The sequence below is a fragment of the Harpia harpyja genome, chromosome 5, assembly GCF_026419915.1.
Source record: "Harpia harpyja isolate bHarHar1 chromosome 5, bHarHar1 primary haplotype, whole genome shotgun sequence".
NCBI classification, from domain to species: Eukaryota; Metazoa; Chordata; class Aves; order Accipitriformes; family Accipitridae; genus Harpia; species Harpia harpyja.
Window position 1 is genome coordinate 79,212,092 of NC_068944.1, and position 14,835 is coordinate 79,226,926.

The 14,835-nt window shown below is 57.6% G+C and overlaps 1 protein-coding gene across 1 annotated transcript in view; it reads right to left on the reverse strand.

Annotated features, from left to right (window-relative positions):
• Positions 1–14,835, reverse strand: part of MROH1 (maestro heat like repeat family member 1) — a 55,623-nt gene that overhangs the window by 36,606 nt on the left and 4,182 nt on the right. Inside the window, 10 exon segments of the mRNA XM_052787920.1 lie at positions 494–604; positions 1,530–1,649; positions 2,373–2,446; positions 2,797–2,910; positions 4,351–4,429; positions 5,686–5,778; positions 6,506–6,646; positions 7,200–7,351; positions 12,687–12,785; positions 14,179–14,341. Coding sequence (XP_052643880.1) covers positions 494–604; positions 1,530–1,649; positions 2,373–2,446; positions 2,797–2,910; positions 4,351–4,429; positions 5,686–5,778; positions 6,506–6,646; positions 7,200–7,351; positions 12,687–12,785; positions 14,179–14,341 — 1,146 coding nt within the window.

Genomic DNA, 14,835 nt, shown 5'->3' on the forward strand with positions numbered 1-14,835 from the left:
AGCCCCCTATTAAGTATAGAAAGGCTGCAATAAGGTCTCCCTGGAGCCTTCTCTTCTCCAGGCTGAACAACCCCAACTCTCTCAGCCTTTCCTCACAGCAGAGGTGTTCCAGCCCTCTGATCGTCTTTGTGGCCCTGCTCTGGACTCACTCCAACAGGTTTACGTCTTTCTTGAACTGAGGACTTACAGCACCACTGCCTTGCTCCAGCCTTAAAGAAGCCTGCGGGGAGGATACACACGGGTCCTTGGGAGGACAGCTTCCCAACCCAAACCTCTTCCCTGCTCCCAGAGGGATGGGAATAGTGGCAATAGCTCCTACAAGGGTTGGGAGCGGTGACGACCCGTTCCGCCTGGCAGACGGGCCATCCTGCATGTCGCATGGGTCGTGCGACCTGCGCCGAGAGCAGCGCAGGACCCCCAGCGCACGGTGCATGCACGGTGGCTCTGGGGCCAGCACTGACCACCCCAGAGGCAGACTGCTGTGCACACTCACGTTGTTCATCCTGTCAACAGTCGTGCTAAGGAGAAAGAGGGTATTGACGCTGATGCTCTGGACGCTGTCACTAGTGAGGTCATCGGCATCCGGCGGCTGCTTTTTGGGTTGCTGGAAGAGAGGGAAAGCGCAGGTCAGCACGCATGCTGCGGCAGGGCTGGCAGCCAGAGGCAGTGGGGAGCAGCTCTGGGTGACTGCCTCGCCAAACACGCTTCCCAAGCCATCGAGATGGCACGCCTGGCAAACAGTGTGCTGGAAGGAATGGACAGAACCCAAGCACCTCCTGGTTCGTGGCCCATCTCGAGCACACGCTCCAGCTCTACCCATGGAGCTCAGAGGGGGCTGCGGAGCTCCTGCAGCCCAAACCATCGCCCCTGCTCCACTTTGAGGGGCAAAGGGATGAGCCCAAGGGTGCTTTTAGTCATGCCAATGTCTCTGCACATGGCTACATGGGGGGGTAGGAGGGGGCTGCGCTGGCAGGACCTCCACCGTGTACTGGCTGGCATCCTTTGGATGCAGGGACAGCTGTCCCAATGGCATCTCTCCCGCTCCTGAGGTTTGTCCCCGCTCCTCCTTGCTCCAGAGGCAGGAACAACAACACGTCATCGGGGGAAAGATGGGGAGGAAGCTGCAGCGCTGCTGCGTGAGGGCTGAGGCGGTGGGGACGGCAAGGGGAACATCCTGAGGGTCTGAGGCAGGGAGCCTGCACGGGGACAGAACTGTGGGGCTATAGTTGGTTCGGATGCTTTGGTCCTAGAGCAAGGGCTGCCCTGGGGAGGGTTCAGGGTCGAGAGGCCACAGGCGAAGCGAAGCAAAGCACGCAGGCTTCCGCCAGCTGCACGGCTCTGCTGAGGACAGCGGGGGCCAGAGGCTGGATGGGAGAGCTCTACAGGCTGCGCTGCACAGCCACAGACCTGGGTACTGGGCTGTCTCCACCACGGGTCTGCCTAAATTGGTGCTGCAGGGAGCCAGAGGTGTGCACAGTCCCACCTGGGTACCTTCCTTTAGGAGTTTTACCCCACCTGGATGTGCTTACCGCATCTGAGGGAAGGGCGCACTGGCGGACGAGGAATTCCATCATCGCTTCCCCGCCGGGCTGCTCCAGGTAGCCGTGGTGAGCCATGGCGCTGATCACCTGCACCACAGCCCGCTTCACCTGCGCGGGCAGAGCAGCGGCACCAGCATCGGTGCGGGGCGGAGGGGAGAAGCTGCAAGCAGGGGGGTTTCTGCCTGCTGCAGGGTCCTCCTCGCAGCTGCCCTTCACCACCTCCTCCTTGGTAGTGGGGAACATTATTACGGGTCCTACACAGCCCTTCAACTGGGTTTGGGCTCTGCCAGCAAGCAACCGGGTACCGCACAGGACAACGGGGTCAGCTGCCTGCTGCTCACGTCTGTGGGGTTGTCCGGAGGGGACTGGACAGGAGCCCACGGCCACACCACCTACCGCACACGGTTACGTCCGGCAAAGCAAAGTTTGTGTTTTGCAAACAGGACGCACCCTGAGATCGCGTGAGCTGAGTCACCGGCAGCCCGGTGGCTCCTGGCAGGGCCGTGAGTTTTGTTCGCACGCAGAGCTGCAGGCAGGACCACGCTTCACATACTCCCTGCTAGGCAGGGCTGCCTACACTCAGACGTGCTCTTTGCACAGGGCACAGATGGAAAACAAGTCCCCGTGTGCTCCCCTGTTACTGGGGGGGGGGGGGGGCATCTTCTGGCCATGTTGGCAGAACTGCCAAAACCCCAGCCAGGAGAGAGATGAGCAACAGGAGGAGGCAGCGGAGGACAGCCGGGCTGGCAGAGGCAGGGGGCACGGCTGTGCAGGGCCCCAGAAATAAACCCCCACCCCTGAAGTACCCCGTGGAAGAGCAGCTCAGCTTACCTTATTGTTGCTGTCTTGCAGAGGAAGTTTCATAGACGAAAGAATAAAGGGCTTTTTAATCTCCATTTGAGAGGCTGAAACAAAGAAGACGGACTCTGAAGCTCAGGGATGCTCTTGAGCTGCCAAGGACAGAGCTGCTGACCCCAAACATCCCCTTTCGCCAACAGGGAGGGCTTTGTCCCTCGCCCCCTTCCCAGCTGGCCAGGCCACCACACTGGCTTCCTTCTTCCTTGACCCTGCAGCCAAGGATGGGCTCACCTCCTCATCCCACTCATCCCAGGTCCCAGCAGGGGAACAAGGGGACTCATGGAAAAGGACCCATCGGAGGAAGGAGAAAGCCTTCCTGGAGCCCCTCCACACCTTCCCGCTTCGAGACGCCGACAGGGATCGCAGCCGGCCGGGTGGCAGCCGCCCCGGTACTCACGGGCGCTGTTGATGATTTGCCTCATGATGAGGAGCGTCCCCACGCGGGTCCTCTCGTTGCTGCTCTCCAGCTTCGGGAGGAGGAAGGCCAGCACGCGGTCAGGGAACGAGCAGGCTGCGGGAACCAAACCAACCGTCACGGACACGCGTCGCGCTGGCGCACAGCCTAAAAATCTGCGATACGGGCACTGCGTCCCCGACGTGGAGCCATCCCATCCCACGTATCCCTACGTGCGATGGGGGGCTGCGTGCCGGCTACACGCAGAAGGGCTTTGCCCGCTGCATCAAATGGCGTGTGGTTCGGAAAGCACCGCTCCTCCTCTCCTGGCCAGGCAGCTCCCCGGGGAAGCAGCCTGCTGCCATGCCACCCCGTGAGCCAGGCTAACCGGCCCATCCTGCTCTTCACATCCAGATCTGAGCTTTTCTCCGGCGCTTTCAGCACATTTCCTGCGCTCTCTAGGGAGCTGAAGGAGTTTAAATTATACCTTCCAACAAGTGCTGCTCCGTCTGTCAAAACATTTTGATTGTTAAAAATAAAACCAGTCTATGGATGCTGAAATTGGAGCAACACTCGTGGGCATTCGAGAGGCGTGTTTGGGGAGGGATGGGCTGCTCCGAGGCAGGGTAGCCTGAAGATTGCTCAGGCAAAGGCAGCTCAGCTGCAGGTTTGCCTTCATGAACGCTAGCAAGAAAGGGACATCACCCGTGACTCAGCAGCAGCTTGTCACACCACTGCTCTTTTTCTGGCAATTGCACACACTTCTGTCTGTGCCACAGCCATTTGGTGAGGAGAGCCAAAATTGGGGGAGGCAGGGCTCCAGCCACGGAGCTCCACGCGCAGGCTGGGAACATGTAAGCTGTAAGTCAGCCCGCATCTCCTGCTCAGTCCAACCATAGGGGACCTGCTGTGCTCCGAACGTTTGCAGTAACCCGGGATAACAACTGCATTAGCTGTACACAAGATACAGCAACAAGGAGTACGGATGAGCAGGGTACCCCCAAAGTCAAACTACATCTACTGCCCCTGACCACAGGCGGGGCATGCTGCAGAATCTGGCTCCTGGAGAGGTCTCAGTGGGCTGGGACAGCTCAAAAGGCTCTGAAGAAACCTTTGAAACCGAGCCAGGCACTTTTGGGAAGGTCCCTGGAAGGGGATGATCAGGCCTGAGCCAGCAGTGAGCTCCAGGGGAGCGGAGGTGGCCCCGTGCTCTTCCTCAAAGAGCTCCAGCTAGAGATGCTCTCCCTGGACGCCAGCCTTTAGGGACACGCAAAGCTACTGCCTTCCGCAAGCCTGAAGCCATGGGCTAGAGCCAGGATGGAAACTACCACCCTCCCCTCCCTCCCATCTCCCCACACGGCTAAGAGCTGCCCACGATATCTCCCAGCTGAGACCAGGGGGAACAAACCCCTCCGTTCAGCGCACACAACTCCTTGGAGAGGACCACGAAACACCAAGAAAAACACCAGCCACGGTGAAGCACAGCTGCACCGCTCCAAGGGCTTTGACCTGCAGGCGCAGCAGGCTTTGGGACAGCCACGCCACGTCATCGCTTACCCAGGACAGTGAAGCATCGAAGAACCTCAGTGTGATTTTTAACAGTCAGGGGAACAGATGGATCTGCAGGAGCACAAATCTGTTGGAGAAACAGCTGCGGTCAGGGACGTTACCTGGAACAGGCGCCGGCAGGCTGCAGCCCCAGCCCTGGAGAGGCAAAGCCGTGCGTGGTGCTGAGATTCGGGGCAGACAAAGCCCTGGGCTGGTGGGTGACAGCATCCCACGACATGGATGCCCAGAGCGGTGCTTTCTGCCCGCTGCTGGCCGAGCAGAGCTCTGCCTGTGCTCGCAGCAGGTTAAGTCATCTCAGGGACACCACTTGGGAATGAGGTGCCTGCTCAGGAGCTGCGGGACCTTCCTTGTTTAAATGTGCCCCACCACCCAGGTGAGACCACTGGCCATCTCCTCTGGAACCTCTTCAAAATGAGTCAACCCTTCTGGGTGCCATTAAAATAATTCAGGCTCTTAATTCAATTTACACTGCAGCAAGGACAACGTGCGCCTTCTTATTCTGGTCTGCCAAAAAGACACTTTGGTCTGCAACTGAGCCAGAGCTGCTGTCTGAGGCCGGCCACATCTCACAGCCCCAGAGCTGCCCCTCTGCAGCCACGAGCAGCTTTTGCCTGTCAAAGCCCATCATCAAGAAGCAGTTCCTACAAATGGCACCGTTATCGCATTCAGTTGTTATGCATTGCTTTGGTAAAGTCTGTATTTTAAACGACAGCCTTTCTGCCAGACACTTCCAGGACTCACAGTCATTTAAGTATTAAAAAAAAACGTTCAGACTTGTTTTAAGCCCTGAGAGCACGATTTTAAGAGTTCAGTAATAGAACAGACCTCACACCCCTACAGCCGAAGAATGGCTGAGGAGGAGTCCACACTCAGCAGCCTGAGAAGGGCTCCTGCACGCTGCTGCGCGGTTATTGCTCCGTGACGAGTCAGTGCCTTCGCTTATTCTCAGAGAGCAAACTTTTTAAAAGGTCCATTGATTTTGAGGTGTTTGTTTTCAATCTGCTGCGTAACTGTGCAGCCAGAGCTGCTCTCACTTCAGACAATATGACTGTGCATATGACTCCTTCAATAGATCAGACACCAGAGCCCGAGAGCTGGCAACACCACTGGTGAGCGGCAGAGAAGCCGAGAGCCTCAGAGGGGCACGGCCAGGGGACAGAAAAGCCGAGCAGGCTGCATGCCCCCATCTCAAGCGGATCCAGGGGAAGGCTTGAGCCCTGCAGACCAAGCTTACAGCCAGGCTCCAGTGTTACACCTCGCAAGAAGCCCACTTTCCTAACCCAGCACCCTCCTGAGGGCAGCCGGTCCCTGCCCAGCCCTTACCTGGGGGTGCAGGGTGCCCAGGAGAGAGTCCAGCTGCACATCAAGGCTGCGGCTGCCAATGTTGACAGAAGCTTCCAGGATCTGGCAGAGGCTCTGCTCAGCAAGAGACCAGGTTGCAGTTAGCATCAGGAAAACGCTTGGGCTCCAGAGGAGGACAGAGGATCGTGACCCCCGTGCTATGCCAGCCCAAGGCGGGGGACTGCAGGCGAGAGCAGTGATCACGAACCCACCACGGCGGCAGCGAGCAGCATAATCCATCTTCCACGGGGGGACACAGCTCAGGCGTTCCCGAGAGCTGCCTCTTCCCCCGATGCCGTGGCAGGCAGCCACGAAGAGACACGCTGGCCGCTGCGAGCCACGGCTGGGTGCGTGGTGAGAACCGGGCACACGGCAGGGTGCCCAGAGATGGCAGCAGAGGTGGGCTGCAGCCCACTCCATCCTCCCAGATCGCTGGGCACAACCACCTGAGGCTGGGGCTCAGTAGCAAGAGGGATCACAACGCAGGGAAAGGGAATCTTGTGTGGAAAAGGCACCCGCAGCCCAGTCCACCCGGGTGGAGGCATGGCACGAGCTGCGTGACACCATCGGTAAGGTAAGGACTAAGATGGTTTTGCTGCTGCTGTTTTCCCACGAGACTGCACGCTGCTCTCTGGGACGGGCAGAGCTGCTGCTCAGCGTCCCTCCGGCACCGCTGAACCACAGCCCAACCCGTGGCAGCGGGCAGAGGTACGCTACCCACCCTACGCCCCAGCAAAGCTCCCGGTCAATAGGGTTGGGGATGAGTCCTCGGCCAGCAACACCAGCACTCAGAGCTGCTTACCTTGGATATGTAGAAGGCCTCCGTGTGCTTCTTGTAGAGGGCGAGGATGCCTGGAATCAGCTTAGGGAGCTGCTCCTCCAGCTTTTCGCTGGGCATCAGGTAACTCATAGGTCCCATAGCCTCCACCACGGCCAGCCTCAGCTGCAGGGAGAGATCGTGCGTTAATAGTGCGGCCAAACCCTGGACGGAGTGGCCTGCCACGGCATTGCTCCGCTGCTACGGAGCTGCTCTTCCTGATGCTTCTAGGAGCCTCTGAGCAGAGGCAGGGAGAGTAATTCACCTGGCTTTGCCAGTCTAAGCACAAGGGGTGCTCAGCAGAGAAGGGGGGATGTCTAAATAAGTCAGAAATGCCTGCAGGGGACAAAACCTGGCCGGCCATCTCCCAGCTGTGGCGTATGCCCTGACTGTCCCCCAAAGGGCTGCAGAAGCACCCCATCCTCTGCTTTCCAGCAATGGGGAGCAAGGGACCCATTCCGCATGCATCACATATGGGACACGAGGACAGAGGGAACCGAGCAGAGCTGCAGGGCACAAGGAGAAAAGCATCCAGCCCTAAATAGGAGCCGGGGGCTTGCTCTTCTGGGGGCCACGTCCTTACAAAAGAGCAGAGCTGAGATCCTGCAAGGCCAATGTCAGACTAAGAGCCCCCGACTCCGCACCCAGGGAGGTCCCACCGTGCCCCACGTCCCCCCACCTTGGCTTCCCGGTGCTGCAGCCAGCTGTTGAAAAGCACTTCGTACGCACTGAAGATCTCATTTGAGAAGGTGTCCTTCCTGACCGTGGGGTCCGGGGCCTTGTCCAAGTTTGCCAAGTACTCCTGGATGCTCTCACTGAAGTGCTGCAAAGCTAAGGAGACAGATCGCGCAGTTAGATTTTCCAGGCGTACAAGACGGTGTTTGTTCTAGCCCCTCCAGAAAGCAGATGGTTGACGTGCTGTTTTACTGGGCAGCATCTCAAGGGATAGCAGATGCACCAGGACTCTCCCTGGCAGGCTGAGAGACTTCCCAAGAGGTGCCCTGGCTACGAGGGTTCCTGGCAGGCAGCCACACCAGAGATACAGGCTGCTTTATGCTTCCTGGGCCAGGGCTGATATAACCAACTCCGGAGACCCAACTTCACTGACCCACAGGAGCCTGGACTTGCCACATGGGTTATTTCTACGCATTCGTTAGCAGCGAGGGCGGCCAAGCCCTATTACAGCCTCGCAGCCACAGGCAAGCCAGAGCGCCGCGCCTCAACAAGTTTGTCTGGTCCCTGGGCCAGCAAGCACTGCATGTGAGCACATGTTGTTTTTCCTCTTGTGAATTGGACCGGTGACAAGAGCACGTTTACGTAAAGGCACGCATCCTGGCTCAGATGCAAGGCTCAGCTAGAGACCACTGACTGCAGGGGATACCCATCTTCCATCTCCCCCCTGAGGAAGCTTTTGCCACGGCTTTACGGGTTCCCCAAAGCTTTACAGAGTTCCTGGGGCAGCTGAGGGATCACCTAACACCAGGAGCAGGTCTCAGCTGACATCTCCCGAGGGCTCCAAACACCCCCCTAGTTTTACTTTGGAAGTTATCCAACAGTGGAGCACACCAAAAAGGCTCCCATCCTCAGGAGCTCCTGTGCAGGACGTTGCTCCAGATGATCAGCACAAACCTCTCCAGACTGAGCCCCATCCAACCCACAGCCCCAACTGGACGTCTGCCCGTCCCTCAGCTCCTTCCAGCCCTGTCCCTGGGACCCCCAGGCACCGGAGCACACCTGCACGGACCCTGCTCTCCCTCCACGTGCTGCTGGGGGCACGCATGTGCTCCCTGCCTTAATCCACTAATGCCCAGCGAGGCTCTTCCAGCTTCCTCGCCCTTTGCTGGCCGTTTCCTAACGAAGGAAGCAGCCTGGGGCTTGCAGAGCTGTGCTGCCGACCCGGCTGGGTCCAGAGCCCTGGCTGCCAGCATCACCACGGGCCACCGACGACCAGAGTGGGACCTGTGAGGGGTGACGCTGAGGCACAGGGGAGAGGAGAAGGATCACGGCCTGCTCAGGAATGGACGCACCTCACCTGGCCCAAGCCCTGGCTCAAGCAGGGACATCGGGAGCAGCCTGCCCGGGACGAGCTCATCGGCCCCTCTCCTGCTACAGAAGGACAGCTCCTGCGGATGATCCTACAGCAGCACTCCAGGGAAGGGACCGCTGCACCCATGGGATACCCACGGGACTGAGCCGTCCCTCCCCAGGCACGGCAGCCCCGCTCCTGCCACAAAGTTTCTGAGCAGGAGCCTGCTCAGCTCCTCCGGGGAAGGAGACCTTACACGCCACGTCCCACACTAAATGGGGCAAAGAAAAAAGCCCCACAACGCCCTGGTACCCCAGGGAGGAGGTTTCCCCACAGTAAGATAGCAGAAGATGGGAGGCCGAAGGAAACAAGCGGCTGGCCCCATGTTGCAGCAAGATGTGATGGAGGAGCGCAGCGTTTCTGGCACAGCGACCGCCTGGTGCGGTCCGCCGGGTGCCCATGCTATCCGCTGGGGACTCCGGAGCCCGGTTGTGCCTGAGCCCTCACGCCCATGGGACAGAGAGTCTGACATGGCCCCCCGAGAACGCAAGATGACTCAAGGGCACGCCAGCTCTCCGGGTCCCCACGCCGAGCACAAGATCGATGCACCCACGTTATCGCACCCAGAGGAGGAAGCAGATTCCCGCAGGAGGAGGAAGAGGAGGAGAGGGGGCTCCCGAGGAAAGAGCCTGGGACCCTGCCAGCACCACACACGGAGGTTGACGCGGCAGGGGTTGCACAGCCTCCGCTCCCTCCTCGCCTACGGCAGATGTTTATTTTCAACCCGGTAGGATCAGAGATGCTGAGTCACTCCGCGACCTCGTACCAAAGCCAGATCATTTCAATCACATGCCTCCTCACCCTCCCTCCTGCGACCCAGCCGGCGGCACGCAAGAAAGGAGTACTGCAAGTACTGCCCTGTCTGCTGGAAGAGATCATCATCACCCTCCAGGCTGAGCCCTGGTCTTCTGCTGGGGGTCAGGAACCCCCCAACCTGCTCCCCACGGCTCAGACAGATGGGAAGGGCTCAGAGGGGACATCCCTGTGCCGCAGGGAAGACGGACCACCAGCAGAAGGGTCCAGCGCTGCAAAGCAGAGCTCACACTGCCAGGAAAGCACCTACAGCGGGGCAGGTCTGGCTGCTCTTTGGGCAGAAACTGAATTCCCACCGATACCAACCTCGGAGGGGTCAGGAAAGTCCCCAGCTCACCTTCATCACACCCAGCACCTTTCTGGAGCAGGGAACAAAATCTAGACCCCATCTAGACTCCACTTTCACTCCATCTTCAGGCTGGAGTCAAAACACCCTTGCTTAGGTTGAGCCCTCCTGAAGTTCCTGTGAGAGGTTTGTCTTGACAAAAGTGAACATCTCTAGCCAAAAACGTCACCTAGAAGTCCTCCCCCAGCTTAAAGCCAGGTGGATGCGAGGGCAACAGGCAATATTACGGTTGGCTTTACTTTTTTTTTGGTTTGTTTTTTTTTTTTAAAAAAAGCTTGTAGCCAGGAGCCTGGGGCAATTCCTACTCCAGCCAGCAAGGTTTTAGGACACAGCCGGGAAGCTCATTCCCTTCCCTACAGCGGGGCCGCCGAGGGCAGCACCACTCCCAAGTCAGAAAGTGGTACCTTGCTGGCTCCTCTAGAGCGGTAAAGCCAGCATCACATCCTCGCATCCACCTCTCCATCCCCACATTCAGCCCAGATCAAGCTCCATGTAACTATCCTGTAGCCTGGTACCTCCCTGCCACTGTCCCTCTGCACTGGACCACTCTGGAACAGCAAAACCACCCTGAAAAGATCTGCCTGTCTTGCATGGTTGTGCTGACTCCAGAGTTACCTAATCTGCCTTTCAGATATTGAAAACTTTGGCAAAAAAAATTATACAGAAACCATACGGAGCCAGAAATCCAGCACGCCCGCAGGCAACGTCTTCTGAGTTTTGCAGGCAGCTGAACCCCGCTGGCAGCAGGCAGCTACCGGAGATGGGACATCCCCTCCTGGCAGCCTAATATCCACACCATGGCCTCCTCACGCTTTTGGGAAGGTCTGGGGAGGCACACCTGCCTATACTCAAGCCCTCAGCCCAGGTTTTCGCACGCTCCGAAGTCTGCGGCGGACAGGAGCGGTGGCGAGGGGCTGACCATGGGCAGGCAGGGATTTTGGGATCAGGGCAGGACCTGCTCCTGACCTGCACTGGACTCCTTAAAGACGCTCATCCGCCTGTGCTCCCCAGCACTGGCAACGCTTTAGAGACTTCATGTGCTTTAGGATGCGATTAAGAGGTTGCAAGTATGCTGCAAGAGCAACGAATTGACCATGCCTCGGCAGCAGCAGCTACACAGTCGTTTTGGGAGGAACACGTGTGGAGCCGGGACGTCACGTTTCTCGGGACCAAGCAGGGAGAGTAGGGAGCAGAAAGCCAAAAGAAGGGATTGCTGGAAGTGATGAAGGAGGAAGAGCAGCTGATGGCAGAAGGCTGCTCTGGGAAGAGCCACCCAAACCTCAGAACTGAGTTTTACCAGCCCCACGGGCCATGCTGGTCCTCCCCACCATGCCCGAGCAGAAGGATTCCTTTCTCCACAGGGCCAGGCACCGCTGATAAGCCGTCTCGGACAGGAATAGCAGCAGACCTCCCGTCTATAAACACATAGCCCGCTATCTGCAGTCACCCACAGCCAGCCTAAACTACCTGAGCTGCCAACACCAACAATCTCCGTGGCTAAACCAGCTCAGGGGTTTGGTTGTACTTGATTCACAGATTGCCTGACCTTGGCTTTGACTTTCTGAGAACACACCTGGACAGAAACAGCTTGAGAGCTGCACGTTCTTGCTTTGAGCTCAACATAATAGAACAAGAGCTCTTAAGTTGAAGCAGACCTTCAAGTCTGACAGTGTAAGACTGTTACTGGACTGCAGCGGATCCCAGTGACGAGTTCAGACACAAACCTCATTGTTTCCAGGAGAAAAAGATGCTGCTGAACATAGTCCTACATCCATCCCTGCAGTTTACAGGGCTGCTCGGGTGGCTCCCACTCATCCCATTCATTCCTCGACACACAGAGCCACATCAGCATTCCCAGGCCTTGGATGCAAGTATCAGCAAGAGATAAGAGCGACTGCACCAGTGGTGTGCTCCAGCAGCTCCCGTGGTATCTGTTAGAGCCCTTGAACCTGTGCTCCCCCAGACCACCTTTTATTTTTGCCCAGCTATGGAAAGAAAACCACAAATCCTGAGGATCCTCTGCTGGATATTAACAAGGCTGTCATGTCATGCCCGCTGAGGGCTGCGGACCGAGGTGCAGACGCTACCGCCCCCACACTCAGGAGAACATCTCACTGGTGAACAAACACAAAGCAACTTGGACCAGGAGCCAACCGCAACGGGCCACCGTGTCCAGCCGAAGGTGGATTAGCTCCGGCTAGAGACCGAGGGACGACCAAGTAGGCTGTTTGCCAGCTGTGTCACTGCTGGTATTTCCACGTCAAATCCTGCTGAACAAGCGGCAGCTTTCAGCAAGCCCAGGGCTGGAAGAAGGCGTCACGAGAAGAAAGCCCCGTGACATCCTGCCAGCCCACCAAAAGTGTCACATCCTGAAACCGGCTTCTGAGAATTACAGAATTGACTTGCACGAGAGCTGGCCTGGCACCGTTGCTGCATCCCAGCCTCCCCACAACTCCTATCAGGGCCAACGCTTGCGCTGTTGCAAGGTGCCAGATTCATGGTCTTAATAAAGGGACAGTCTGGTTTATGAGAGGGTCTTAGGTAACACATCCCTCCCTCCTTCCACGTCCCACTGGGCCGGTCACCTCGACCTGAGTCAGGACAGCTCTGGCTTATCTGTGTGCTCTTTGCCAGAGGAGAAAGCAAAAGGCACCAGTACTCACTGGGCTACGAAATGGGAGTGACAGGGATGAGACAGGAGATGGAGAAGACTTTTGCTGCATCCCAGTGACCTAGAGCGGACAGCTATCCATCCCTGCCCAGAGCCAGCCAGGTCCCTGCTCCCGGACATTCAGGAAAGGTCCATCCGAGCCACCTCTCCAGCCCCCATCCACAGTTCCTCCTTTTCCAGGGAAAGGAAAAAGCCTCCCACAACACATCTAAAAATCACTGCAGTCTCAGAAGATCCAGAAAAATCTTACCGTAGCAGAAGACAGACTTCATGTGGTCCTGTTTGGCCATTCCCAGCATGGGCAGCATCGTCCCGAGGATGGAGTTGAGAAAAGGCACCATTCCAAACACTGGGAAGGAAGCAGGAGAGGCTCACTTGCAGCAAACACACAAGTGCTGCTCTGCAGCTGCCCCAGCCTACGCAGGACGCAGATCCAGCAGGACTGCACGGGCAGCCAAAGAAACCCAGCTCGCCGCAGCCAGGAGCCTGATTTTGCCACACAAGAGATGCCAACAGCCCCAGCACACAGCAGAGTCGGCTCTACTGCAGCGGCAGCTCACACCCCTGAAATTCACAACTGCTTCTCAAAGTCGGTGAGCTATGGGCTACGTCCCACCTGCTGCTGGCATCAGCGAATCTTTCTGCAGCCAGACTTCTTTTCAGAAGTCCCGTCCTAGAATTATCATTTTTAAACTTGGTCTTTCTGGGCTGGCTAGAGACAAGAGCCCAGCAGGGAATTCTCTAAGGACGAGGGCCAGGCAGCTCCAATTCCCGCTGCTTTTAAGCAGCAGCCATTTTAAAGAGCTCAGCTGAGCTGTGAACCCGAGCTGCACTGGATTTCTAAGTTCAGGGCACTTTTACAGGGACTCAGCTCCTCTGCACTCTGGGCATTGCCAGGCACATGCCAGGTGCCCCCTCTCCTCCCCAGGGCTCCAGCAACCTCTGCCCAGCTGGACAGAGAGCATCGCATCCCTCCACCCCCATGAGGAACGCTTCCTCCAGCTACTGCAGGGACACACGGACAAGTACCAGCACCCCAGGGCAGAGCCGAGGCCTCCACCGTGGCTTTTCCCTTTTCCCCAGGGCACCGAGCGGAGCTCCCCCGCTTCCAGAGCCACAGGGAGAGCGGCACGGTATCAGGAGCTCTGCTCTGGCTGCTGCAAGATGAGCCAAGACAGCTGACGCTGCCCACTCGTGCTCCCCCGTGACCCTTAGATGAGGGACTGCCCTCAGCTCCCCATCTCAGCGCTGGCGATGGAGTCCCAGCAGCTCCCTGTGAAGACCAGCCAAGAAGAGAGCAGGGTTTTCCAAATCTCCTCCCAATGCCAGCTTCCCGCAGCACTGGCCTTCCTCTTCTTGTGCCCCATCTCTTCTGAAGAGAAGGGGAATAAAGGACACCACAAGGAAGTCATTCACATTGACAGCACTGCTCCTTGCCATACTGGCGTTCACTGGTTTTTTTTTCAGTGCATTTCTTCACCAAGTCATTTTGCAAATGAGCATTGAGTGCATTGAGCAAACACCTCAATTGTTCAGCAGCATCAAGTCTAAGCTGTAAGATCCCGAGAAGTTTGTTTTGAAGCACGCTGGCTGGCTTAGCACACGCGACGCCGCGGAGGTGCCCCACCACAGAGCCGTTCGGGTACAGCGTGAACTACGACACCCGAAGCACACAACCCTTCCACGGGTCTTTCCAATGCAGAGCAGCAGCCGCACACAGAGGCAGCAGGTTGCCAACTCACCGTTCGACACAGAGAGGTTTGCAAATGTCTGCATGACGAAGTAGTGCGGCAGGATCCCCGGCTGAAATTTGGTGAGCACCTCCTCCATCACCTTGTTGATGAAGCGCTGCCCCACCGCAACAAGGACGTTGCTCGCGGCTTGCTGCCAGTCCCGGATCACCTCCTGGCACGGACGGAGGAAACCACATCAGAACAGACACCGCGTCAGAAACGTGGCCTCCCCAGGAGTCTGCTTCTGCCTCATTTAAATGCCATGCGTCACGCCTAGCTCCAAACACCGTGGGGAATTGCACAGGGCGGGCTAAACAACAGGCTCAAGATTCAGACATGATCTTTTCCCCACATGGACCTGCAGCCTCTCAAGGCACTGCCTCCTTCCTGCTCTAATACCCACCTGCCTGCCCAGGTCCTTTTCAGCATCCAAATTTTATTTAGCTGTGTATGCATGCCATGCTGGAAGAAAACCATCAGCCAAACCATCCTCATCTCTCCCCAGAGAGAGGAACGTAGCCCATCCCTTACTCCTTCCACCATCCCAAATCCGGAAGACTACATGTAATTAGCCCTTTCCTTCCACGAAAGGGGTCCCAGTAACTGCTACCCCTGCAGCAGCCCCAGACGCGCAGCATTTACTGCGACAACAGCATCAGGGACAGA